This window comes from Sinocyclocheilus grahami, unplaced genomic scaffold (genome assembly GCF_001515645.1).
Source record: "Sinocyclocheilus grahami isolate Dianchi unplaced genomic scaffold, SAMN03320097.WGS_v1.1 scaffold205.1, whole genome shotgun sequence".
NCBI lineage: Eukaryota > Metazoa > Chordata > Actinopteri > Cypriniformes > Cyprinidae > Sinocyclocheilus > Sinocyclocheilus grahami.
In genome coordinates, this window is record NW_015505384.1 from 1,025,761 (window position 1) to 1,053,598 (window position 27,838).

General features: G+C 35.9%; 1 protein-coding gene across 1 annotated transcript in view; it reads left to right on the forward strand.

The window, feature by feature from the left end:
• Positions 1–2,970: 2,970 nt before the first annotated feature.
• LOC107595607 (lysophosphatidylcholine acyltransferase 1) overlaps positions 2,971–27,838 on the forward strand; it is a 31,894-nt gene continuing 7,026 nt past the window's right edge. The window contains exons 1-10 of the mRNA XM_016286073.1: positions 2,971–3,329; positions 15,197–15,336; positions 19,523–19,737; positions 21,094–21,206; positions 21,368–21,428; positions 26,104–26,162; positions 26,488–26,522; positions 26,798–26,852; positions 27,271–27,353; positions 27,533–27,658. Of these exons, the coding sequence (XP_016141559.1) occupies positions 3,210–3,329; positions 15,197–15,336; positions 19,523–19,737; positions 21,094–21,206; positions 21,368–21,428; positions 26,104–26,162; positions 26,488–26,522; positions 26,798–26,852; positions 27,271–27,353; positions 27,533–27,658 (1,007 nt within the window). The 5' untranslated portion in view covers positions 2,971–3,209. The remainder of the gene's footprint in view (positions 3,330–15,196; positions 15,337–19,522; positions 19,738–21,093; positions 21,207–21,367; positions 21,429–26,103; positions 26,163–26,487; positions 26,523–26,797; positions 26,853–27,270; positions 27,354–27,532; positions 27,659–27,838) is intronic.

Genomic DNA, 27,838 nt, shown 5'->3' on the forward strand with positions numbered 1-27,838 from the left:
TGGATAAAAGCATCTGCTAAATGACTAAATGTAAATGTAAATGTAAATAACTTATCTATAAATCACAGGGTTGCCACAATTTCTGACCAAAAACTCAACTTTTTTTTTTTTGGTTTGGTGAGTGTGATATTCTCAGAACTTTGGCTAATGCTCTGGAAAGGTTCTTTTAAAGTTATGAGCAGACGTTCTTCCAGAAACATTAATAGAATATTTATTTGGTCTTAATTAATTTTTTTTTTTTTGAATTTTTCAGAATGATCAGAGAACATTCAAAAGTATCATTGTTTGCAAGACGTCCAAATGGAATTAAGAACATTCAGAAATAATGTTTTCATATATTAATGGGAACGTTGGAAAAGTGTTCTTAGAACAATTTTTTTTTTTTAGCTGGGTACTTATTAAAAATAATTCTAATTCTGAGTGATTTGGTAATGAATCATCCACACCTAATTGGAAATTGGTTTGTTATTGCAAGCAAGTTTTAAGGAATATTTAGCTGATGAACGGTCAGAGAAGAGCATATAATTATGTAGAAAAATATGTATGACTTTTTTTCCGTACATAAATTAAACTAAATTAATCTAAACTAACATAAAAACCCTGACATTTCCTGGTTTTCCATGACTTCGTTCTGTTCGTCGTTTGTACAGAAGAGGGCAATGCTGCACTGCTGAGAGTTCAGGCTTCTTGGCTCAAACAATGCTTCTTAACCATAGACTGTATAAAAGACTTTTGTTCTTCTGTCTTTTCTTATTGTGGATCTATAATGGCTGTTCTAACGTGAACCAATATTCTCAGAATTTCATATACAATCATTTAAAGGGAGTACCATGAATGGAAACATCTGAAAGGGAAACTCTGCTTAAGCTTTAAATTATAGGCGACATATCTATGCAGAGTTAAATGATCTGATTCTTACTTAAAGTCTTCATGTGAGTAGTGCTCCCTAGCATTGAACACAGGAATGCTCAGCATTCTCAACACTCCTCAGCTGTGGCCTGCTGTGGACAGTTATGTTTACAAGATCCCAGCGGTTTTGTGCGCTGTGCACATTATTAGGCATGCAAGGGACCCTCTAGGCAACAGGGCCGGAGTTCTGACAAATAATGCTACCTATCAGATTATGTTACCAACACTGTATTTATCCTACTGTAAGGGTAGGTTTAGGGTTGGGGTAGGTGTACATGTTAATAAAGCCTCACACTTGATTAATATCATGCTGGAAGCAAAATCTGATAGGCAGCACTTTTCGCTATCGAATTATGCTCTGTTTTAATGGGAGGTAGCAAAATCTGACAGGGTAACACAAATCGTCAGAACACCTGAAATAAACAGCTTTCTGACACTGTTGTCAAAAACACAGACAGTTCTCAGTTGTTTTTACCAGTGTTGGGGGTAACGCATTACAAGTAACGCAAGTTACGTAATCAGATTACTTTTTTTCAAGTAACTAGTAAAGTAACGCATTACTTTTTAATTCACAAGAGAATATATATATATATTTTTTATAATCTAGTTCTTACTATGTGTCAGTAAGTTGTTATTTTAGCATGTGTGTTTGGCTCGGTGTTCTTTTTTTAGGATTACTGATAAACTAATGTAGTTTGATTTGTATTAGTTATCTATATCAGTTTTCGTTACAGTTGTAGTAATGTTGTCATTTTATTGTTTTTTTTTATTATGTCTATATAGGCTTTTTTATTAAGTTTTACTTTGATTTATTTTGAGTTATTTCAGTACTTCAACATACAAAATGGAAATGAAATAATATATATATATTGAATGTATTTATGTACATGTATATGTGTGTGGCTGTACATACACATGTAGTTGTTTTTTGGTGTTTGGCTTAGTGTTATGTTAGAATCATTATTATACTCATACCTTTTGTTCTTTTAATATTTTTGAATTGTTTTTAGCTTTATTTTTTTGTTTTCATTTAAATGTTTTAGTTTTGAAATGTTGTTGTATGCATTTGTCATTTTTATTTAATTTCTTTTATTTTCTTAAATGTGTGTATATATATAGTATTTATAGAGTTTTAGCTTTTAGTTTTAATTATTTTTTCTTATTTGTAAGTCGCTTTGGATAAAAGTGTCTGCTAAATGACAGTAAAGTAAAGTAAAAGAATATCTGAGTTACTTTTTCAAATAAGTAACGCAAGTTACTTTTTTTTCTTCCAATGTATTGATTGACAGCTCTGGTGTCCCCATGTTGAGAGAAATCAGATGTTACTGTAGTTCTAAAATAAATATGAATATGCATTAATTCATCTCACTCACAGATTCAGTATTCCTCAAAATGAATAAGAATAATGCAACTCAGAATATAACGCATACCTGCAATAATTAAATGTTAAACAACACAAATATCCTTTATGTATTTAATCCCATTCTATTAAACAATGTCTTTGCTTCTGACTTTCGATGATCCAGTTCAACCGTACTAATAACCACAAATTACTCTAGACAAACATTTGTGTGTCTTTGTTTATTGCTGAAGTGTGTTGAAATGTCTTCTTCTGCATTCTACTGTACGGACGTACATTTACATTTCCTTCAGCCTGAGGCGCATTCATTACACTTTTGCTGTGAAAAGGCTTTTATATTTGCCAAAAATATAACTTTTTTATTTTAAAAACAAACAAGCAAGCCCAGTCCAGATTTAAAAAGTAACGCAAAAGTAACGTAACGCATTACTTTCCATAGAAAGTAACGTAACTAGTTACTTTTTTATGAAGTAGCGCAATATTGTAATGCATTACTTTTAAAAGTAACTTTCCCCAACACTGGTTTTTACATGTTTAAGCTGTTTTGTCAGTCAACAACAGACTAAATATGCAACATACAATGGTGTGAAATACTCAACTTTTTCAAATAAATAAACAAATCCTTAAATTAATCAGACCTTCCACAGCATTACAAACATCCAGTGCTTGGTTAGGTTTGACACCTCCAGTGTGATGTCAGAACCTGCGTTTATCACGCATGCGCACAATGAAAACGCGCATGATGCTGATCGCTCGGTAATTCACAGGAGCGGAGGGCGTCAAAAGCGAAGCCGAACACCGGCAGCTCAAAACCGACTGGAAGCGCATGTGAGACCAGGGAATCTGAAAAGATTTTCAGTGTGTAACAGCAGCACCGCGTGGACGCCTTTACTGGGGACTTGTGATTTTTATTTTAAATATACATGTTTACTCTTTCAGTATGAGGTTCCCTAACAGAAAACTACGCACGGCGGTGGATGGAGAAGACGCGGGCGTTTCTGCGCACTTCAAAAATCCTTTCGTGCACGAGTTGAGATTTACTCCTCTGCAGAAACTCAAGGTAAAGGAACTTTACCGCTGTGCAAAAACTAGGCTATTTAATTTTTCACTCTGCAGAATGCACGAAAGAGCGAAAAATTTAGCAGGTGTTAGGTTACTGTTGCTATCTCACACTGTATATTATCTGATTAGGATTCGTTAAGCACTGTGACATTTTGCAGAATATACAGAAAATCTTACCGACTGTCCCCAAATCTGCAACCTGGTTCAAATCTTTAAGCAGGTGTAGACGCTCTGCAGGTTGCATGTCATACGGTTTGATTTTAATGTTAGTAGTACTAGTTGTTGTTCGTATGCATGTGTGTTTGTATTGTGACATCTAGGTTTTGTTAGATTCAAAAGCATCGAGTCATGTTTTATTGGGTGTGATGCGCAATTCGAAGTGAACTGAAAAGCATCTGGGTGGCCTTTGTTTAAAATACAGGTGTGTAGATATAAAACTCAGTTTGTCATTATTGTAAGGACTGTTCAAATTTTAAGTAGTGGAACAGCCTGTTGTTGTTATACTATAAAACACTGAGTGGAGGTCATAACTTGCAATGTATAGGCTATGACACACTGGCTATAGTAGGTTTGGGTCTGTAACAAGGTTAGAAATTGACCAGGGATCAGGGCAAACCAGGGAGGCAGTTCCTGGGAACTAAAATTAAAAATAAAAATTAAATAAATAAACAAACATCTATTATATTAAACATTTCATGCAAAGCAGTCTAAGATGATTTGTGGTATTTAAAAAAAAAAAATTCTCTTTATGTGGCTTAACTAACCAAATATGTAAATAGGGCAAAACCTTCTTTCTTTCTTTGGTGCCGGAAAACCTGGAAATGTCAGACAATTATAAAAGTGTGATTTCCAGTCTGGGAAAACTCATGGGAATGATTACACTCTTAAAAGGGCATGGGAAAGCAATTTCTTCATCTAGAAATTACGCATATTCAATAATTTTAATTCTTAATATTTATCTAGTCATCACAAATGATTTAATTCTTGGAGAGTTTGTGGACATTTGAATTGCAGAAAAGCAGCTGTGTTAGTGCCTATGTGTGTTTTTAATTGCAAGGGCTTTGGCTTGGTGCTCTGCTGGGCTTGTAAAGGGAATAGGATTTTGTTTTGTTATAGCTGTATGGCTCGACTGAAGCATGTTTATGGGATGTGCATCCATCAAGTTCCCTGAGTGATTAGAGAAGGGTTTGGTGATGTTTTGTGGTTTTAGTAAGTCGTTTTAAAGTTTTTAGTTGTTTAAAGTAGACTGATCCATGCTGATCAATAATTTTCAAGGTTTATAGGGAACTTGAAATACGTGTCACCACTTTCCTCTTGTAGAGACTTCACAGAAAACCTGAAATGCCACTCACAGGAGATATATGAGTCCTGTTCTCCCTGTTTAACTGTCATCTCAATCCTCTTAGTCTTTCCTGTTGTTTTTCCAGTTGCTAACAGGCAGGAAATCCACCAGAGCTACTGATCTGATAATAGTTCCACTTATCCTCACATTTCAGCAGGTAGAGAGATCCTTCGAGTCACTTTTCATAAACCGGACAAGGTCAGATAATTGTTTACAAGGAAATGGTCCAGTGTCTATTCTTTTTTTGGCTCCATTAGCCTACTGCTATTTTCTAATGTAGCCTTCTTACACAACAGCAGTTTGAAAGATCCAAGGTAGGCTGTGATGATTCACCTGATTTCCATATGCATCAGATTCAAAGATAAATGGACCTTTGTGGTATTATGCAAGATCTTTTTAATACACTCAGGCCTGCGGGCTACATTCTGAACACTATGAAGAAGCACAACATTCTCTATTTATAACATTTGAACCTACTTGCCATGTTGGAGATATTAAGAAGTAGGTGATGCCTTTTCTTTGCCAGCTCTTGGAAATAGAAATATTCCTTAAAGAGATTCTTTCACCAAAATAAAATAATGAACATTTTCTCACCCTCAGGCCATCCAAGAAGTAGATGAGTTTGTTTCTTCATGGGAACAGATTTGGAGAAATGTAGCATTACATCACTTGCTCACCATTAGATCCTCTGCAGTGAATGGGTGCCGTCAGAATGAGTGTCCAAACAGCTGATAAAAACATCACAGTAATCCACACCACTCCAGTCCATCAGTTAACAGCTTCCTAAGCGAAAAAGCTGTTCGTTTGTAAGAAACAAATCCATCAAGGCTTTTTAATTTAAACTGTCACTTGTGGCCAAAATAAGTCCATAATCCATAATAACACTTCCACCAGTGAAAAAGTCCATCACCTGTCTTCTCAATATCCAAAATCCAAACACACATTTGTTTAGATCCGTTTTGTACTGTTTTTCGCTTGTAAACGGTGCTTGGTCTGTGCATATTTTGCTCCTGATTCAGAAAGGATTATTATTTCTTTCTCTGGAAAAAGCAATACTATGGATACAGGACCAGAAGCCGGAAGCAACGGGTTGTAGTTAAAAACATCATGATGGATTTGTTTCTTACAAACTTGTAGCTTTTCACTGCACTAGACATTAATTGATGGACTGGAGTCGTGTGGATTTCTTGTGGATTATCATGATATGGTGTTTTTATCAGCCATTTTGACTCCCACCCGTTCATTGGCACCCATTCACGGCAGAGAATCCATCGGTAAACAAGTAATATCATGTAAAATTTATCTTCAATGGCCTGAGGAAGAGTAAATCTTAAGCGTAGGGCTGCATGATTAATCAAATGCGATTGTCATGCGTATCTTTTCAGTAAAGCCGGTTCTGTGATTAGTAGTAAATCTCCAGCACGTGCTTTCAGATGGAGCAGCATTTACTACACAGAGCCATAGTTCCCTGACAAGCTATGCAAAATCACGTTCATAATAGGATACGATTTAATTGCGCGATTATGAAATCGAAGAAATCTTTCTGTGATTATGAAAACCGTTTGCGTAGCTTGTCAGTGAACTACGGCTTTGTATAGTAAATGCTGCTCCATCTGAAAGCACGTGAATATACCACATTTAATAACATGTTTTTACTCTAAACTCACTTCATAACATCAGTCGAGTGTTTGAAATAAATCCTTCTGTGAGATGATGTGGCTTCTTACACAGAATAAGGCACGCAACATATTTCATAGTATTCAAAGCAGTGATAAAGGCTATGTCGATTAGCATTGCATTATTATATACTTTATTATAATAAGACAAACTCAGATAAACCATATATTGTCGTAGTTGTGTGTTTATTAGTCATGTTGAATTAATGAAAGCAGTTAAATCTTCTGTTTATTCAGCAACCGCTATAGGGATTTCCTGGGTTTCTTCTGCGAGGCATATTTGAAGTTTCAGCGTGAGAGCGCCCTCTGGCCTTCGGATGGAGATTTACTACTGATCACAGAACTGTGCTTCACTGAAAGATACGCATGACAATTGCAGCTTCTGCCTAATCGCGATTTATTGCCTTTGCGATTTAATTTTGATTAATCGTGCGGCCCTACTTAATCATATCTTCATTTTTGGTTAACTATTCCTTTAAGACTTCCATTCTAGAGATCTTTTGGTACTGAACTGTCCTCAGCCTTACTCATAGTCAAGTGGCAAGCTGGCAAAATAAATGAAGACCAATGAAGAGATCATGAGTAGGCTTGGAAATTTCAGCCACACATTTGCATGAAAGCTTCATCACGGAAAACCACTCTTGCTCATTCGGGTTTCTATTGTTCTTCATGACACGTACTTCAAGTACATGTCACAACATGCATTTTTTTACTGTTACGTAACATATCTTTGAGAAACTATGGCCAAAGCCTGCAAAATTCCTCAAATTCTCTGTACTGTAATGCTCTTCAGTCAATGAGCAGTAACATGGGTGCAGTCATGTCATGCTGTCTGGAGGCACTGTCAGTCTTAGTGTGTTCCCTGTAGTGAGCATTTAGCTTATGTTGTTGGAGATCACGATGGATGGAGATCCGAAGGGAATGTGGAGGATCTCCTCAACTGTATAAGGCTGTGAAGTGCTCTCAGCGAGAATGGCTCTTAGCTGATGCTCATTTGACTTGTAAACATGCGTGATTGAGATGACATGGCAAACCGTGTATCTTATAGATGACCGAGGCTAATCCGACAGCTTCCTGCTGTCTTCTCTCTGCACACTCTTTGATTAGTTTATACAGTATGATTGTTTACAAAGCAGATGTGGGTTCTGGTTTAGTTAAATGATCGTTGGGGAGTCATTGAGCTCTGTTTTGTAAGATCACATCTAGGCTTCTACAATGTTCAGGCCCTACTGGTGCTTAAATCCTGTTGTAGACATACATTTTCATATTGTAATCTTCATGTACTGTTTTATGTACTGTAGTCTGGCATGTTGGTTGACATGAATGTGGATAATCAGGTTTGAGCATACGTTAAGTGAAGTATGTGAATACCTTGTGAAGTCTCACATTTCATTTGGCTCTACTTCTCTCAAAAATAAATACATTCTTTATTCCACAAGGACAAGTTAAATTGATCAATTGGTAATTAAAATTTGGTTACTGAAATTGGTCACTAAAATGACAGTAAAGAGTCCCTTTAGCGTTTTTTTACTGTTACGTAACATATCTTTGAGAAACTATGGCCAAAGCCAGCAAAATTCCTCAAATTCTCTGTACTGTAATGCTCTTCAGTCAATGAGCAGTAACATGGGTGCAGTCATGTCATGCTGTCTGGAGGCACTGTCAGTCTTAGTGTGTTCCCTGTAGTGAGCATTTAGCTTATGTTGTTGGAGATCACGATGGATGGAGATCCAAAGGGAATGTGGAGGATCTCCTCAACTGTATAAGGCTGTGAAGTGCTCTCAGCGAGAATGGCTCTTAGCTGATGCTCATTTGACTTGTAAACATGCGTGATTGAGATGACATGGCAAACCGTGTATCTTATAGATGACCGAGGCTAATCCGACAGCTTCCTGCTGTCTTCTCTCTGCACACTCTTTGATTAGTTTATACAGTATGATTGTTTACAAAGCAGATGTGGGTTCTGGCTTAGTTAAATGATCGTTGGGGAGTCATTGAGCTCTGTTTTGTAAGATCACATCTAGGCTTCTACAATGTTCAGGCCCTACTGGTGCTTAAATCCAGTTGTAGACATACATTTTCATATTGTAATCTTCATGTACTGTTTTATGTACTGTAGTCTGGCATGTTGGTTGACATGAATGTGGATAATCAGGTTTGAGCATACGTTAAGTGAAGTATGTGAATACCTTGTGAAGTCTCACATTTCATTTGGCTCTACTTCTCTCAAAAATAAATAAATTCTTTATTCCACAAGAACAAGTTAAATTGATCAATTGGTAATTAAAATTTGGTTACTGAAATTGGTCACTAAAATGACAGTAAAGACAATTAAAATGTTACAAAAGATTTCTATTTCAAATAAATGCTATTCTTTTTAATTTTTTGTTCATCAAAGAATCCTGAAAAAAAGTGTAATGGTTTCCACAAAAATATGAAGCAGCACCACTGTTTTCAATATATGTAATAATTAGAGATGTTTCCTGAGCAGCAAATCAGCATATTAGAATGATTTCTTTAGGATTGTGTGACGCTGAAGACTGCAGTAATGAAGCTGAAAATTCAGCTTTGTCATCACAGCGTTATTTTAAATTGTAATACCATAGCCCAGTCTTTAGCTTTTGAAAATTTTTGAAAATAGGTATGAAAATTAAATATTTATTTATATATTTTTGCTTGTATTGGTGCCTATATTATCTTATTGTATAGTTATTTTGAATTGATTTGTACTGTAAAGCACTTTGGTTCAACTGTTGTTTATAAATGTGAGGTTAAGTTGAGTTGAGCCCTGCTTCTTTGGAAAAAAAAGTCTGCTGATTAGCAAAAAAGGGATAATATTATTACCTAATTTGATGATGCTGATTTGATGATGCAAAATGAACAATAAAAAAACTTTCCATTACGCGCACACACACACACACACACACACACACACACCATATGTATCAGCTTTATCAAGTTTATCAAAATGATTAAAATAACAAAGGCAGGCAAAAGTTTCAAAAAGAAAAATAAGTATTCAAAATCATTTAACTTGAGTGTCTTGAATCACTCCTGGGATAGCGTGTATATACAGTGTGTTGGGGTGGGGAAGGTCGAGACCGGGTTGTAATTCTTGTTCTCAGCAAATGATTTTAGCTCCTCCTTCATTGTTCAGAAAGCATGAGTTTTTTTTATTTTTTTTTTTAAATCTCATATGGAATAATTGCTTTTGTATGTAGTCTTCACTCAATACATTTTACATTAGCACTCCTCCTCCTTCTAGCTCTCTCTCGCTCCCTCCCTTTCCCAAGAGAGCCATCACCTCAGCCTCTAGATCAGTTTAATCTTTCTGTCAGGGCAGACCGCAGGTGTTGACAGCAGCTCTAGATAAATAAATAAACACTAAACAGGCCACACATCTCCACCCCCAGTTCATCGCCTCCTAATGGAGCCGTCACGTGAACCCATCCACATTTAATCACCGCTGTCAGAGAGACGCTCCGCTCCAGCTCTCGTCTTACGACGACAGCCTTAACTAGTGCTGTTATAGCTAACTGCCTGTAAATTTAACAAGACAGGTGTCAGTCCAGTCAAATGAGAAACTTGGAGGAATAACCTTATTCTAGGCTCAACAAATAGAGCATTGGTTAAGAAACTCGTGTCACGAGTCAGAGTCGATTTTTCTTGGAAATCGGAAGCGCATACTCTCAGGCAGATTAAATATTCATTAACCATTCTTGGTCTTAATGTGAGCTCGTTCCCGTCTTCTGCTTTGTCGTTGGGTTCTTGTGACAAACTACCCGCAAATCTCCGTTAGCTTTAAGATGGGATCAACAAAGTTTAACCCTTATATTGATTTAGCTGCAAGCTTTAATCAAATTTATTTACATGTGCAGACTGCTAATTTAGCCCTCTAATTAATTATGTATTGTGTTCTCCGATCTTGGGTTTGGTTGAAGCTTTGTACCAAGGATCTCTAAGAAAAATGAAAGATTATTTATTGAGTAGGTTCATTTTTGAAGTAAAGCAAACAACATGAGAAAAATACTTTTATCAGAAAGCAGATTTCCAGGAAAACAGTTTAACCTTCTTGTTTGGGGTCTGAAAGACCTCAAGGGCAAGGTATCAGTTTGAAACTGGTTTATTTTCTTATTTTTAAACAATTTAAATGGCATAACATAAAACAACCTGTTCTCTATTAAAATGTTTCATTATGTCTTTTTGACCCCAGATCCATTGAGAAGGGGAAAAAAAAAAAAAAAAAAATGTATATATATGAAGAGCTCAGATGCAAAAGCCTCTAAGTGCCATTTGAAATGTTCTTCTAAAATGAGCATTTTTCTCAGGCTCCTATGTGTAAGTTCAGTAATTTCACTTTAATGGCAATGAATAGGTTCTTTTAATTGCCATTAAAGTGAAATAACTGAACATAAACATAGGAGCCTGACAAAAATGCTCATTTTAGAAGAACATTTCAAATGGCACTTAGAGGCTTTTGCATCTGAACTCTTCATATATTACCAAGAAATGGCAAGTAACACATTGAACATTTAGATTATTGGACATATTAAATGTTATTTTGAAGCCATTTTATTACATATTTTTACAATATACTTATGCTTGAGGCAAATTAACTTGAAACTGAAGTCACGTTTCTGTACAGGATAATAATGACTTTTCTAAGAAGGGCACAACAACTATTTTGTGGTTAAACAGTGTTAAAGCTTCAATAATATCTGTCTGTTGGATTTTGATTAGGTCAGAGGAACATAATAAAAGAATTTGAAGAGAAAATATTTCAATATTACTAGGCTGTTTTTACATATACAGCATTACAATCTCCGGCATCCCAAATGTTACATGAAGAACCTGAGGGTTACAGCACAGCATTCAGCTTACCAGTGTGTGTTGAGGTCTGTAGATGTAAACCATTGATGGGAACGTGAGATATTTGTGATCAAGAGGTCATCAGAGAAAAGCTGATGCAAACCTGATCTTTCCCCTTCGATGAATAACTGGTGTACATTGAGACATTTCTGGTATACTGGAGTTGCGTGTGATTAGATGCATTTGTGGACATTCTGAATGGAGTTTGAATTAACCATATGTTTTGCAGGAGAAGACTGTTACAGTATAATGCTTTCATGTAATGTCTATATCAGATACCATGAGTGCCCTTCCTTTTGCTTTTAAAAACCCACTCTAATGGGAGAAAAAAGAGAGGCATCTAACATCAGTTGACTTTTTTTTCTTCCTTATTTCCTGCTCCCTCTTATGTGATCTTGTTTTTCCTGTAGAAGCCTATAGAAGCGTGACATGTGATGTCCTTGTGCTCTGAGCTAATGGCTCTCTTAGTACAGTCACGAATGGCCCACTGTATGTATCTAATTCTGGCTCTGCTAAAGCATAATTGGGTTTTATGTTACTTTGTAGAAACCAGAGGCCTCATTTATAAAGCGTAAAATCATCCTAAATGTAAATTGCCAAAATATTTCTATGTGTCATTTATAAAACATCTGTACACACAAAAATTTTTCCTATATTCATGTTTTGAAAAAACATAACTTTTTAACAATAAGACCCTATGAAATGTGTTGTAATTTTGATCTAAATTCTGTTTTAACTTTTCTGGATTGTACACTGAACAAAATTGTAAATGCAGCACTTTTGTTTTTGACCCCATTTTTCATGAGCTGAACTCAAAGATCTAAGACTTTTTCTATGTACACAAAAGGCCTATTTCTCTCAAATATTGTTCACAAATCTGTCTAAATCTGTGTTAGTGAGCATAGAGGCTTTTGCATCTGAACTCTTCATATATTACCAAGAAATGGCAAGTAACACATTGAACATTTAGATTATTGGACATATTAAATGTTATTTTGAAGCCATTTTATTACATATTTTTACAATATACTTATGCTTGAGGCAAATTAACTTGAAACTGAAGTCACGTTTCTGTACAGGATAATAATGACTTTTCTAAGAAGGGCACAACAACTATTTTGTGGTTAAACAGTGTTAAAGCTTCAATAATATCTGTCTGTTGGATTTTGATTAGGTCAGAGGAACATAATAAAAGAATTTGAAGAGAAAATATTTCAATATTACTAGGCTGTTTTTACATATACAGCATTACAATCTCCGGCATCCCAAATGTTACATGAAGAACCTGAGGGTTACAGCACAGCATTCAGCTTACCAGTGTGTGTTGAGGTCTGTAGATGTAAACCATTGATGGGAACGTGAGATATTTGTGATCAAGAGGTCATCAGAGAAAAGCTGATGCAAACCTGATCTTTCCCCTTCGATGAATAACTGGTGTACATTGAGACATTTCTGGTATACTGGAGTTGCGTGTGATTAGATGCATTTGTCGACATTCTGAATGGAGTTTGAATTAACCATATGTTTTGCAGGAGAAGACTGTTACAGTATAATGCTTTCATGTAATGTCTATATCAGATACCATGAGTGCCCTTCCTTTTGCTTTTAAAAACCCACTCTAATGGGAGAAAAAAGAGAGGCATCTAACATCAGTTGACTTTTTTTTCTTCCTTATTTCCTGCTCCCTCTTATGTGATCTTGTTTTTCCCGTAGAAGCCTATAGAAGCGTGACATGTGATGTCCTTGTGCTCTGAGCTAATGGCTCTCTTAGTACAGTCACGAATGGCCCACTGTATGTATCTAATTCTGGCTCTGCTAAAGCATAATTGGGTTTTATGTTACTTTGTAGAAACCAGAGGCCTCATTTATAAAGCGTAAAATCATCCTAAATGTAAATTGCCAAAATATTTCTATGTGTCATTTATAAAACATCTGTACACACAAAAATTTTTCCTATATTCATGTTTTGAAAAAACATAACTTTTTAACAATAAGACCCTATGAAATGTGTTGTAATTTTGATCTAAATTCTGTTTTAACTTTTCTGGATTGTACACTGAACAAAATTGTAAATGCAGCACTTTTGTTTTTGACCCCATTTTTCATGAGCTGAACTCAAAGATCTAAGACTTTTTCTATGTACACAAAAGGCCTATTTCTCTCAAATATTGTTCACAAATCTGTCTAAATCTGTGTTAGTGAGCACTTCTCCTTTGCCGAGACTATCCATCCACTTCACAGGTGTTGCATATCAAGATGCTGATTAGACAGCATGATTATTGCACGGGTGTGCCTTAGGCTGACCACAATAAAAGGCCACTCTAAAATGTGTAGTTTTACTGTATTGGGGGGTCCGGGGGGTCCGAAAACCAGTCAGTATCTGGTGTGACCACCATTTGCCTCACGCAGTGCAACACATCTCCTTCGCATAGAGTTGATCAGCTGGCCCCCATCTTCACACAGATCTTCAACAGATCACTGGAGCTGTGCGAATTCCCTTCATGCTTCAAACGCTCCACCATCATCCCCGTCCCAAAGAAACCCAAAATTACTGGACTTAATGACTACAGACCTGTGGCTCTAACGTCTGTGGTCATGAAGTCTTTTGAAAGACTGGTGCTGGCCCACCTGAAGGACATCACTGGACCCTTGCTGGATCCTCTTCAGTTTGCCTACAGAGCAAACAGGTCTGTGGACGATGCAGTAAACATGGGACTGCATTATGTTCTGCAACACCAAATTCTCTGAAACGCCTTTGGAGACGGCTTATAGTAGAGAAATTAACATTCAATTCACGGGCAACAGCTCTGGTGGACATTCCTGCAGTCAGCATGCCAATTGCACGCTCCCTCAAAACTTGCGACATCTGTGGCATTGTGCTGTGTGATAAAACTGCACATTTTAGAGTGGCCTTTTATTGTGGCCAGCCTAAGGCACACCTGTGCAATAATCATGCTGTCTAATCAGCATCTTGATATGCCCCACCTGTGAGGTGGATGGATTATCTCGGCAAAGGAGAAGTGCTCACTAACACCGATTTAGACAGATTTGTGAACAATATTTGAGAGAAATAGGCCTTTTGTGTAAATAGAAAAAGTCTTAGATCTTTGAGTTCAGCTCATGAAAAATGGGTGCAAAAACAAAGTGTTGCGTTTATAATTTTGTTCTTTGTATGTTGTATAATAGAATACAAATTTATCAAAACTGCGGCAATCAAATTAATTAATGAAATTAACTTATTTTAATGTTGTAAAAATATTTGTCTTTGCTTTAAAAATTTGTTTAATGTCTGACAAATGCAATTTCCCAACTCCCAAAATTACTTTCTTATGGTCAAGGAATATTCTGTTACAGAATCAAATCGTTCTTGTGATCATTTCTACAGTTTCACTCAGTATTTGCAAAGTCATCAGAATTTATTTGGCAAGTCAAATCCATGGAATTTGTGATCAAAATGCATTTTATAAATAAAGCCCCAGGGTTCTTCATTCTTTTATAGTCCGCTTTGATGTAAACTTTAGATCATTCACTACAGAGATTTAAATCTCCCAGAGTCATATAACTGAAATCTTGATTATTTTCTTCAAGCATTTCAAACACTAAGCCTATAATGTAGCCATTACATCAGTTGTCTTTATTTTAAATCTCGATGCTTCTGCTTAGAAGAGCCAAATGTGAGTTTGGATCTATTGACTTGTCTAGAAATTCACTAGGACTGAGTAATCTAAATGTTAATGTTCCTCAGGCCTGTCTGTTTCTGTTTTTGAGTATTGCACGGCATAGCAAAATGTAATGTGGTCTCACTGCATATTTCGGTTTCCCTCCTATGTCTTTCTGTATGTGACCCTCATATCTCACATGCTTTCTGTGTTCTATAGACATACGGAACTGCTATACTGGCAAATTCTGGATTAACGTGAACATATTTGTGATTTTAACCTCTGGTTACCTCTAACACACTCTTTCTCTCTCTCATAGATAGCTGTGATGACCATGACCCTGTTCCCTGTTCGTCTGCTTTTTGCTGCCTTCATGATGTTGCTGGCCTGGCCCTTTGCATTCGTGGCTACTGTTGGCCGTTCTGAGGATGCAGTTGAACCTCTATCCTGGTGGAGGTGGTGAGTAACACATCAGAAATGTTAATCAGATGTGAGAGTTTGGGAACATTACGCTGCCACTGCACTTCTGCTCTTTGCATGATGAGGGTACGCCGTTAAAACAGACCTACAGAGCCGGTCACAATGCGGTTTGCAGCAATAAAGCAACAAATTCATTCGATTTTAAATTACATGAGCTACAGCGATCGTTGGCATATTCAGATGAGTAGCCAATGCAAGTGCAGATGCTTGCTTGATCTGCTTCCTGATACTATTTGAAACTGCAATCTAGGTGCATCAACAACTACTAAGGTGAACATCTGTTCCAAGCCCTATTGATCTTCCAGCATTGCTTGTATACTTTGTAGATACAGCTGTCTCAGAATGCATTGCAGTGGACTTGGTGAAAATGATAGCATGAGTCAAGTACATCCATCTAGTAAGAATTGATCTATATCATTCATTATCTGTGTGTGCATTTTAATATTAGGGTTGGGTATTTACACATATTTTACAAATCCATTTGATTCCGATTCTTGATTCAATTATATTCCAATTTTATTTCGATTCAATATTGATTTATTTGGTTATACATCAGGTAAAGTGCATAGCAGTTTTTCTTAAGGAACACAATCTCATTTTACAAATTAGTTTGATTCAATTTTATTCCAATTTTTATTTTAATTCAATATTGATTTATTTGGTTATCAAAGTCCCTTTCAAGGAAAGTCTGTTCACTCGATGGCCATATTTGCAACACCTCCAGGCAGTTCATCCAAGACCAAGTCCTTTCTAAATGAATGGGGGAATCCTGAAATCTCAAAAACTGCCCTATGAACTCACAAATAAATGACATATTTCAAATCAGCAACAACATCTGAAATGAACTGCCCCATGAATGTTGTTTCTTATGCTCAAATAGCGTTAAAAAAGCGTATTTTTCAGGCTAGACCAGTGGTACTTAAGTACATTTTTCAAGTATAAGATCTTACTTTTTACTTCACTACATTTCATAAAACTTAAACGTTACTCCTTATAATATATCACGTGCTCCGAGACGCAGAAGCGGTGTCTGATTCATGAACGAACTGATTCTTTTCATTGAACCCGTTAAATCGGTTTACAAATCGCCCCAAACAATTCATTCACGAATTAGAATGATCTGATTGCAGCTGTTCTCGAGTCGACAACTCACTGATTCAAATGTTTTAGTCTGAAAACCGTTTAGTGCGAGTCTCCAGTGAACTGAATTCACAAGTAAGAACTGGAAGATCTTGTGAGCGCACGCGCGTCTGATGCTGTTAAAAGTAAGTTACTAATGTCAAATTTTAGGATTAATTATTGTAACTGAAAATCATTTTTAGGTCAAAGCTGTCAGTTGTCTGTGAACTAAATCTGCTGTAAACGGTGATCTGTTTAAGCTCACTGAAATGCTTGAATGCAGACACACAAACATCAGTGTCTCTATGTTTTAGGTCAAAAACATTAAAATAACACAGATTAAATAAAAAAAAAACTCATGCACGTTCATCTTCCCCGCTGCTGTAAAGTTAGCAGTTTTATTAAAATGCTATGCATTTATCCCTATGTGACGTCTGTTTTTATATTGTTTGTCAGCACACATAGCCTAAGTTACTATGTATCTGGATCAACTAGCCGAGTAGACCAATATAAATGTTTATTTATAACCATGCTGAAAATAAGTCAATGTTAGCTGATGCTAACTGTCTAGCTAATGAGCTTGCTGGTGCTAAATTGAGGTAATTTTTAAAAAATAAAGTCCAAATATTTTTATTCAACCACCTAGATGAATTACATCTGAGGGAAAAGAAAGGATGTGATGTTCAGAACATGGTAACTACAGTAATTATCAAAGTGGGAAGTGATGCCCTCTGGGGGCATTTGGCCAGGAGTGTTTTTACACCACAGACAAGGATTGAGAAGAAAAAAATCATTATGAAAATCTAATTATATTTTCCTTATTATATTCATTATTTCCTTATTGGTTATTTTGGGAAAATCCCAGGTATTTTGAGTGAAAAATATGCTAATATAAAATTAAATGATAAAAGTAACCTATATAAAACTGCAAAATAAACATTCATCTATCTGTACTTTTTACTTAAGTACATAAAAAATCAAGTACTTTTGTACTTTCACTCGAGTAAAATTGAAAACTGAGTACTTTTACTTTTACTGGAGTAATATTTTATTATACGCATCTGTACTTTTACTCAAGTACTTGATTTGTGTACTTCGTCCACCACTGGGCTAGACCAGCCAATGACTGCGCATGCTCATTGGCTGGTCTAGCCTCAGGTCTCTATGGGAACCGGAGCCGCTGCAGTGAAGCAATGACTTTACAATCAGTGATTGGCTCTTTCATTTAGAAGGCGGGACTATTCCACCATATTGCGCGGGTGCAGTTTCTCCCATTCATAAGTATAGAAGTGAACCGTCTTTGTTGGTTATACATCAGGTAAAGCACATGTCAGTTTTTCTTAAGAAACACAATCTCACACGATGAATAATACAGGGAACCCTGTCAGTTGGTATATTACTATATCATTAAAGGTTAAAATGAACAACTTTAATTAACAAATTTAATTGCGGAGTCCAAATTTAATTGCTATTTATTTTTAGATATAATGATCAGCAGTCAAATAAACATTTTGTATACCAACATATATAAATTTTTTTTACTGATATAATTATGTTTATACTTCAACTCATTCTTCAAATATAAATATTCACATGGTGGCTGTCAATAAAAACTTTTATAAATCTGTTTTCATGACGGATTCATTCAAACATACATGCTCATCTTTAGAGTTATTTTTTCTAGCTAAATATCAAGTTATGGGCATTTCCATCGGTGATATGCTTGGGACATTGTTTTCAAAGCTGTTTCATTGACATCTTTCTGCGGTTGAACATTTTAGTAACATTCCGAATGTCAAAACCACATTTATTACTTACATTTTGTAATAAAATTGTCATCTGAAAAGATAAGATTTTGTTTTATATTAAAAGATCGATTTATGGGATTGAAAAGCTGATATCAGTTCATCACAATGAATATCGATTGATTAATATTGTCAACCCCAGCCCTGTTTATCAGAATGTTGAGTTGTTAGCTTAGGATCAAATTCTTTGGACCAAATGAGTGATTGAGTCTTTTCTCTTCATGTGGTGGTGCGCATTGCCACACGTGCAAGTGAGCATTGCTGACCACATAGAACGTTTTAATTCAGTCGCTTGTGAGGATTCATTAATTAGAAGTTAGTTTACTAGGCTTTGGAACAAAGCCATATTCTAAAGTCTAAATATTGGAGAGCTCACTCTTCCTCGCTCTCTTACCCTGCTAAAAAATAAGAGCACTGTATTGTGTGTCTGACGTATGTGTGGCACACCTACACACACACACACACACACACACACACACTGAGTCACATCACACTGCTCCATTCACACCGTCTCCATTCCACTATCACCTGATCGCTTCCAGCAGGGTTTTTCTTATTTTCTCACTGTGTGTTTGTCTGCCTGTGTGTGTCTTTCTGTATCCCTTTGTGCATGAGTTTGTTCATGTGAGGGTGGAGAGGAGAGGTTTTTGTCTTTATCCACAGTGTAAGTTTGAACAGACACGCTCAGTTACCAACACTGGAGAGGCACAGGTCACCAGTCTACTTTTTTTGCTACTGTGCATGTTTGAGAGGGTGTTTCATTGAGTGATCGTGAGCCAGCAGTGTTTAAAAATATATTTTCTAGTGCAGTTAATATTTAGCATGAGGTCCATGTAGAAAGCTAAGGTTTAACTAGTTCAGTGCTTAATTTTAAGCTTTCACTAAAGACATTCTCAGTGACATTTCAACAATTACCTAGTCTCTGGATACAAATGCCATAGATGTCATATAGTAAAATGGATATTGACTTTTACATAGTAAAACAGACTTCATTTTAATAACAATAATGTTATATGCTCTGCTTTAGTTTTTTTTTTTGTCATTGAATATCCAATTTAAGTCAGGCTAAGGAATGAAAATAGTTTGCGGTGCAGTTTCATGCTGACTTTAAATGCTGTATGATACGGACACACAGTCAGTTGGATTGGATGTGAAGGCAGTTGAAATGGCACAAAATGTCAGGAAGCAGGTGACATTTTCCTGCTAACTCGGTCTCTGTCTCCCTTGTTCTATCTCTCCAGGCTGGTAGATCTGGTCCTAAAGGCCATCATGAGAGCCATGTGGTTTTCCGGAGGGTTTCACTGGGTCCGTGTGAAGGGCCGGCCGGCGCTGCCCAGTGAAGCACCCATCCTCACAATGGCCCCTCACTCATCCTACTTTGATGCCATCCCTGTCACCATGACGATGGCCTCTATAGTGATGAAGGCTGAGAGTAAAGACATTCCAGTCTGGGGCAGTGAGTTTTTAAAAATCTATAAATATACAAACATTTTAAATTCTTTGGTTGGTTTAGTTCAACTTTGAGCTGCTTTGCCTTTGATAAATTGAGTTGTGCCCAGATAGTGGTTTTTCTTTTTTCCTCTTTATGTTAAGGGCTACGCTGTTGTTCAAAAGTTTGGGGTTGGTACGATTTTTAAAACGTCTTTGAAAGAAGTCTCTTATGCTCATCAAGGCTGCATTTATTTGTACAAAAGTACAATAAAAGCAGTAATATTGTGAAATATTACAATTTCAAATAACTGTTTTCTATTTTAATATATTTTAAAATATAATTTTTTCCTGTGATGCAAAGCTGAATTTTCAGCATCATTACTCCAGTCTTCAGTGTCACACGATCCTTCAGAAATCAGTATAATATGCTGATTTGCTGCTCAAGAAACATTTATTATTAATATCAATGTTGAAAACTCAAGAGTTGAGTTGTGCCGTTTAATATTTTTGTAGAAACCATAATACATTTTTTCAGGATTAGTTAATAAAAAGTTCAAAAGAACAGCATTTATTGCAAAATGGAGATCTTGTGTAACATCATAAATGCCTTTACTGTTACTTTGGTAACACTTTTCAGTAAGGTTCATTAGTTAACTACTTTAGTTAACATGAACTAAGAATGAACAATACTTCTACAGCATGTATTAATCTTAGTTAATGTTAATTTCAACATTTACTAATACATTATTAAAAGCAAAAGTTGTGCTTGTTAACATTAGTTAATGCGCTGTGAATTAACATGAACTAACAGTGAACAACTGTATTGACTAACATTAACAAAGATGAATAAATACTGTGATAAATTGTTCATTGTTTGTTCATGTTAGTTAATACATTAACTAATGGAACCTTATTGTAAAGTGTTACCATTACTTTTGATCAATTTAGTGCATCCTTACTAAATACAAGTATTCATTTCTTTTAACAAATCTTACTGATCCCAAACTTTTGAACTTTTCCAGTAGTAAATAATATCATTTGTCTTTAAATGCATGTCCATTGCTGTGTGGTCATGTATAACTCAACGTGTCATACTCGTACACTGGCCCATGATAAATAAAATTCATGATCTGCTAGTAATCTTTCTCCCAGTTCACTGAGAGCAGCTTAACTGGCATCAAAAGGAGATTTGTTGAGAAAACTGCGAATGAAAAAATATGGATTTGTTATAAATCTCAATTTATACTTGCCTACTAAAGCTATTAAGCTGTATTTTTAAGAATATTTTTTTTTGCTCTCTCTCTCTCTCTCTCTCTCTCTCTCTTTCCATCCCTCTCAATTCTTTCTCTTACCTCACCCTTCACTCTTTCTCCATTTATAGCTCTTATCAAATTTATCCGGCCCGTGTTTGTGTCCCGCTCGGATCAGGATTCTCGGAGGAAGACTGTTGAGGAGATCAAACGCAGAGCTTGTTCTGATGGCGAATGGCCTCAGGTATCACACAAACACACACAGACTTATTGATATTTCACATCTAATGCAATGACATTCATACAGTATAAGTGTGTAAACACATAGTTAAGCTACTTTATATCATGATTTGTGCCATGAGTGCAGTGCTGAGGTATTTCCCTCTGACTGTGGCCTGTTTTCAGATCATGATATTCCCGGAGGGCACATGCACCAATAGATCCTGTCTCATCGCATTTAAGCCCGGTATGTGCCCACCTCTGATATCTGCTGACTAAACGCACTTCCCATGCCCAGGATGTGTTTATGGGAGTTTTTTTTTTTGTTTTTTGAGTCTTATCTAAGAAATTAACTTTTTGAGGAAAGTTCACTAATATTTTGTATGTGTGCGCTTTGGTGTTTGCTCTCTCTTGGTACCCTCTCTAATCTGCGGCCCATCATGGTTCACAGCGCTGTGAGTTCTGGTGATCGGCTTCCTCTTCCTGTGTACGCTGTGGATTCTGATAGTCTTTTCTCCTCAAATCCCTCTCTTCTCTGTTAGTCATTGTATTGGTTCTATTCCTCTAATCCTCCCCCCCCCTTCTCTCTCTATTGCATGTGTATTTTCTTTTGTCTGGGTATCTCACTTTTCTCTCTACAACCTTTAATACTGGAGCTCTCACTGTACCAAACAACATCAGCTGTGGTGGTGTGCAGCCAGATCGCTCTCCAAAACAACAACCAGGCCAGAGACTGAGTTTGAATGTGTACGGACAGTTCTGGTGCTTTTTGTGTTCAGTAATGTTTATAGGCAGGACCTAAAATTAACACTCGTCAAGTACCAAATGTGAGGTTAAAATCAGCATTTGCATGTATATGAAACGATGAGACTCACAAGTTGACTGCTAACTTTTTTTAAATTAATTCTAGCAATGCCTGAGAACACAATGTGGTTTAATGCGGTTATCAGATTACTCAGACTGCGCTGTATAAATCTTTATAAAGACTGGGTTATAAATCTGTTGTCAACAAAAGAGAAGCATTTCAAAAGAGAAGTTTTCCTGTGGTTTTCTGCCAAAATAGATCTAAAGGAAGAATAACCATAAATATTAGTATTGTGATTGTACTGTTTTTGTATAAAATATAATTACAAATAATAATTATTATTATGAAATACTTTAGTTCAATAGTATTATCGTGATATTTCTTTATTGATTTGAGTAATTAAAAACAATAAATAATAATAATAATAAAAAATTGCAATTAGATGGGTCTTCCCAATTTGTTCTGCTTGTTTTATTTATTTGTTTATTAATGAATCAATGAATGAATGAAATGATGTATAGTTTCATGCCGGTAAAAAATATTTTTTTGCCAGTAAATTTTGTGATCAGATTTGAATTTGGGTCAGATTTTAAGCATATGGTGTCATAATTACTTTCCATTTTCATTTTTTTTATGGCTTCCATTCATATATTAATGACTAAGGACATCATAGTCCATAGGAAAATAACCAAGATTTTGAAAAATTGGATTTTTAAAGATAAACTAATCAAACTGTGTATGCAAAAACATGGTGCATTTAGCATTTATTTACAGTAGTTCTGCTCGGTCTTAAAAGTACAGGCACACTTGCACTCATGTAAACGCAAGCTGTAGTCACGCACAGAAGACCTCATTGGTGAAACATGCAAATGAAGGATGGGTGATTTGTATATCGTTGCATTCGTTGACTCGCTCTGTTTGAAAGTTGGGTTGAATTTGTCAAAGGTGAGTGAGTTCAGTCTTAGTGGATGGATTGGCCAGTTTCTATTAGCAGCGTGTAATAAGCAGCTGTTTGTAAGCTGAAGGGCATCTCTCATCTCTCTACACCTTCCCAGAAGTGATGAGATCTGACTGGCACAGAGTGAGACTGAGGCTCAAAATATAGAGAAAAAGAGACTGCAGTTGCTTTCTTTACTCTGTTGGAATTGTGATAACAGCATTTAAAGGGGGAAAAAAGAACTGTGAACGTTGTTTGAATGATTGTTCAATACTTTGCAAATATTCTGGCTTGAAGTTATTTCTACTACTGTTCAAAATGTGTTTACCAAGGCTGCAGTTTTTTTACTGCAAAAATACAGTAAAAACAGTAATATTGTCAAAATATTTTTTCAATTAAAAAAACTGTTCTATTTGAATATATTTTAAAATGTAATTTATTACTGTGATCAAAGCTGAATTTTCAGCATCATTACTTCAGTCTTCAGTGTCACATGATCCTTCACAGGATTCTCGGAGGAAGACTGTTGAGGAGATCAAACGCAGAGCTTGTTCTGATGGCGAATGGCCTCAGGTATCACACAAACACACACAGACTTATTGATATTTCACATCTAATGCAATGACATTCATACAGTATAAGTGTGTAAACACATAGTTAAGCTACTTTATATCATGATTTGTGCCATGAGTGCAGTGCTGAGGTATTTCCCTCTGACTGTGGCCTGTTTTCAGATCATGATATTCCCGGAGGGCACATGCACCAATAGATCCTGTCTCATCGCATTTAAGCCCGGTATGTGCCCACCTCTGATATCTGCTGACTAAACGCACTTCCCATGCCCAGGATGTGTTTATGGGAGTTTTTTTTTTTGTTTTTTGAGTCTTATCTAAGAAATTAACTTTTTGAGGAAAGTTCACTAATATTTTGTATGTGTGCGCTTTGGTGTTTGCTCTCTCTTGGTACCCTCTCTAATCTGCGGCCCATCATGGTTCACAGCGCTGTGAGTTCTGGTGATCGGCTTCCTCTTCCTGTGTACGCTGTGGATTCTGATAGTCTTTTCTCCTCAAATCCCTCTCTTCTCTGTTAGTCATTGTATTGGTTCTATTCCTCTAATCCTCCCCCCCCCTTCTCTCTCTATTGCATGTGTATTTTCTTTTGTCTGGGTATCTCACTTTTCTCTCTACAACCTTTAATACTGGAGCTCTCACTGTACCAAACAACATCAGCTGTGGTGGTGTGCAGCCAGATCGCTCTCCAAAACAACAACCAGGCCAGAGACTGAGTTTGAATGTGTACGGACAGTTCTGGTGCTTTTTGTGTTCAGTAATGTTTATAGGCAGGACCTAAAATTAACACTCGTCAAGTACCAAATGTGAGGTTAAAATCAGCATTTGCATGTATATGAAACGATGAGACTCACAAGTTGACTGCTAACTTTTTTTAAATTAATTCTAGCAATGCCTGAGAACACAATGTGGTTTAATGCGGTTATCAGATTACTCAGACTGCGCTGTATAAATCTTTATAAAGACTGGGTTATAAATCTGTTGTCAACAAAAGAGAAGCATTTCAAAAGAGAAGTTTTCCTGTGGTTTTCTGCCAAAATAGATCTAAAGGAAGAATAACCATAAATATTAGTATTGTGATTGTACTGTTTTTGTATAAAATATAATTACAAATAATAATTATTATTATGAAATACTTTAGTTCAATAGTATTATCGTGATATTTCTTTATTGATTTGAGTAATTAAAAACAATAAATAATAATAATAATAAAAAATTGCAATTAGATGGGTCTTCCCAATTTGTTCTGCTTGTTTTATTTATTTGTTTATTAATGAATCAATGAATGAATGAAATGATGTATAGTTTCATGCCGGTAAAAAATATTTTTTTGCCAGTAAATTTTGTGATCAGATTTGAATTTGGGTCAGATTTTAAGCATATGGTGTCATAATTACTTTCCATTTTCATTTTTTTTATGGCTTCCATTCATATATTAATGACTAAGGACATCATAGTCCATAGGAAAATAACCAAGATTTTGAAAAATTGGATTTTTAAAGATAAACTAATCAAACTGTGTATGCAAAAACATGGTGCATTTAGCATTTATTTACAGTAGTTCTGCTCGGTCTTAAAAGTACAGGCACACTTGCACTCATGTAAACGCAAGCTGTAGTCACGCACAGAAGACCTCATTGGTGAAACATGCAAATGAAGGATGGGTGATTTGTATATCGTTGCATTCGTTGACTCGCTCTGTTTGAAAGTTGGGTTGAATTTGTCAAAGGTGAGTGAGTTCAGTCTTAGTGGATGGATTGGCCAGTTTCTATTAGCAGCGTGTAATAAGCAGCTGTTTGTAAGCTGAAGGGCATCTCTCATCTCTCTACACCTTCCCAGAAGTGATGAGATCTGACTGGCACAGAGTGAGACTGAGGCTCAAAATATAGAGAAAAAGAGACTGCAGTTGCTTTCTTTACTCTGTTGGAATTGTGATAACAGCATTTAAAGGGGGAAAAAAGAACTGTGAACGTTGTTTGAATGATTGTTCAATACTTTGCAAATATTCTGGCTTGAAGTTATTTCTACTACTGTTCAAAATGTGTTTACCAAGGCTGCAGTTTTTTTACTGCAAAAATACAGTAAAAACAGTAATATTGTCAAAATATTTTTTCAATTAAAAAAACTGTTCTATTTGAATATATTTTAAAATGTAATTTATTACTGTGATCAAAGCTGAATTTTCAGCATCATTACTTCAGTCTTCAGTGTCACATGATCCTTCAGAAATCATTCTTCAGTGTTGAATTAATGTGTCTTTTCTGAATAAAAGTATATGTACTGCATGTAAATTTTTTGAGAAGTGGTGCCAGATATATAAAAAAATCCTCTAATGATGTATTATTCATTTTATTATGCATCTTCTTGTAAAGCTTGAGTGCTATGCAAGTAATTGGTTGGCAGTCATATCTGAATATTAAAGACAGCGAAGCTTGATGAGTTCAGTGGATTTGGATACTTGAGTTCACACCCACAGTCAAGCAGAAGGCTCAAGTTTCAGCACAGGCTATAGTTTTAATGCCACACCTGGCCCTCAGAGTGGAACGAGGTCAAAGCACAAGTCCTCTCGTTCTCACTCGTTTACCGTCCATTTGTCCCTCCTTTGCTGCAGGTGCGTTCATCCCTGGAGTTCCCGTGCAGCCTGTGTTGTTGCGGTATCCTAATGAGATGGTAAGAATAAGCTCTACGCCCAAACAGGGAGTGTCATTAGTGTCAATGTTGAGCCACCTGTACTTACTGTCTGCAGCTGTGCGTTGTGTGCCTCCATTCATGAAGACTATGAATTTATTTTTTTCACAGTCCATTTAAATGTTTTATACTTTTTTTTTATCCACTGTCAGAGGAGCAAGGTCATGTTCAAGTGGTTAGGTCACATTTGGGGTTGTGTGTGCACGGGATAGTTAGTTGTTTAGGTAGATACTGCCAGTATAACGTGTTTTTGTTTGAGATGCCAAGCCTATTCATTGCCTTCTTTCTCTTCCCACTTCCTTGACAGGATACAATCTCATGGACGTGGCAAGGGCCGGGAGCGTGAGTCTCTTGAGTTCCCTTAAAGGGATAGTAACCCAAAAATAAAAATTGTCATTATTTACTCACCTGCATGTCGTTCCAGACCTATATGCATTTCTTTCTTCTGTTGAACACAAAGATATTTTGAAGAATGTTGGTAACCAAACAGTTTCAGTTCCCATTTACTTACATAATTTTTTTGGTCCATACATTGAAGAGGGGTGTAGATTAATGGTCAAGATTGATGTGCTTGTATATATTTGTGAATTAAAATCAAATCCCATTATCTTTTTCAGGTTTAAGATTCTATGGCTCACATTATGTCAGCTACATAACGCCATAGAAATAGAGGTGAGAAATCACATTTTGGTATAAATATCATGTTATTTTAGTATTTTTTTTAATATGCTGTTTTAAATAATAATAATACTGTATGTAAATAAACAAATAAAGCTTTTATTTTATATGTTCAGTTTAGGTTTTAGTCATTGTTCTTCATTTATCTTTTAAAAAATTTATTTAGCTAATTATTATTATTATTATTAATATCTGTTTTAATCTTGTTAATTTTAGTAATTAAAGTTATTTGCCAAGGCAACATTTCTAATTTTCATCAGTTTTCCTCTAATTTTCATCATCTTTTAATTTAATTACATTTTTAAATGAAAATTACCTAAAATTGTTTTTAATATTTTTAGTTAACAGTAAAAACACTGGTAAATGTGCATAAACCAGATTTGATGATGATGAAAATGTTCTGTATGTCCAGTATCTTCCTACGTACACCCCGTCAGAGGAGGAGAAGAAGGATCCAGCCCTGTTCGCCAGCAATGTAAGACGCATCATGGCCAAGTGAGTGCATTTGAAAGACTTGACCAAGTGTTTTTGTTGTGACAGATTTTAACAACACTTTATTTCATACTGATCAAAAGAAATTTGAGGTCTGTTTGTTTGGCTTTACATTTCTTACTCTTACAAGGTCCAAGTGTCCTGTAATCAGTAATATAACATTTTGTGTGTTTTCTCCATAGGGCGCTTGGGTTGCCCATTATTGATTACTCCTTTGAGGACTGCCAGCTTGCTATGGCCAAAGGGCCTCTGCGTTTACCCAGACACACCTGTTTGCTGGAGTTTGCCAGACTGGTACGACGTTTGGGGTAAGTAGAGCAGTAGGTTGAAGCATAATGTCCATGATGACGTATGCTACCATTCAAAAGTTTGGGGTCAGTAAGATTTTTTTTTTAATTTTTTTTTTAGGAAATTAATGTTTATTCACCAGGGATGGATTAAATTGATTGAAAGTGAGAGTAAAGACATTTATGATGATAAAAAAAATC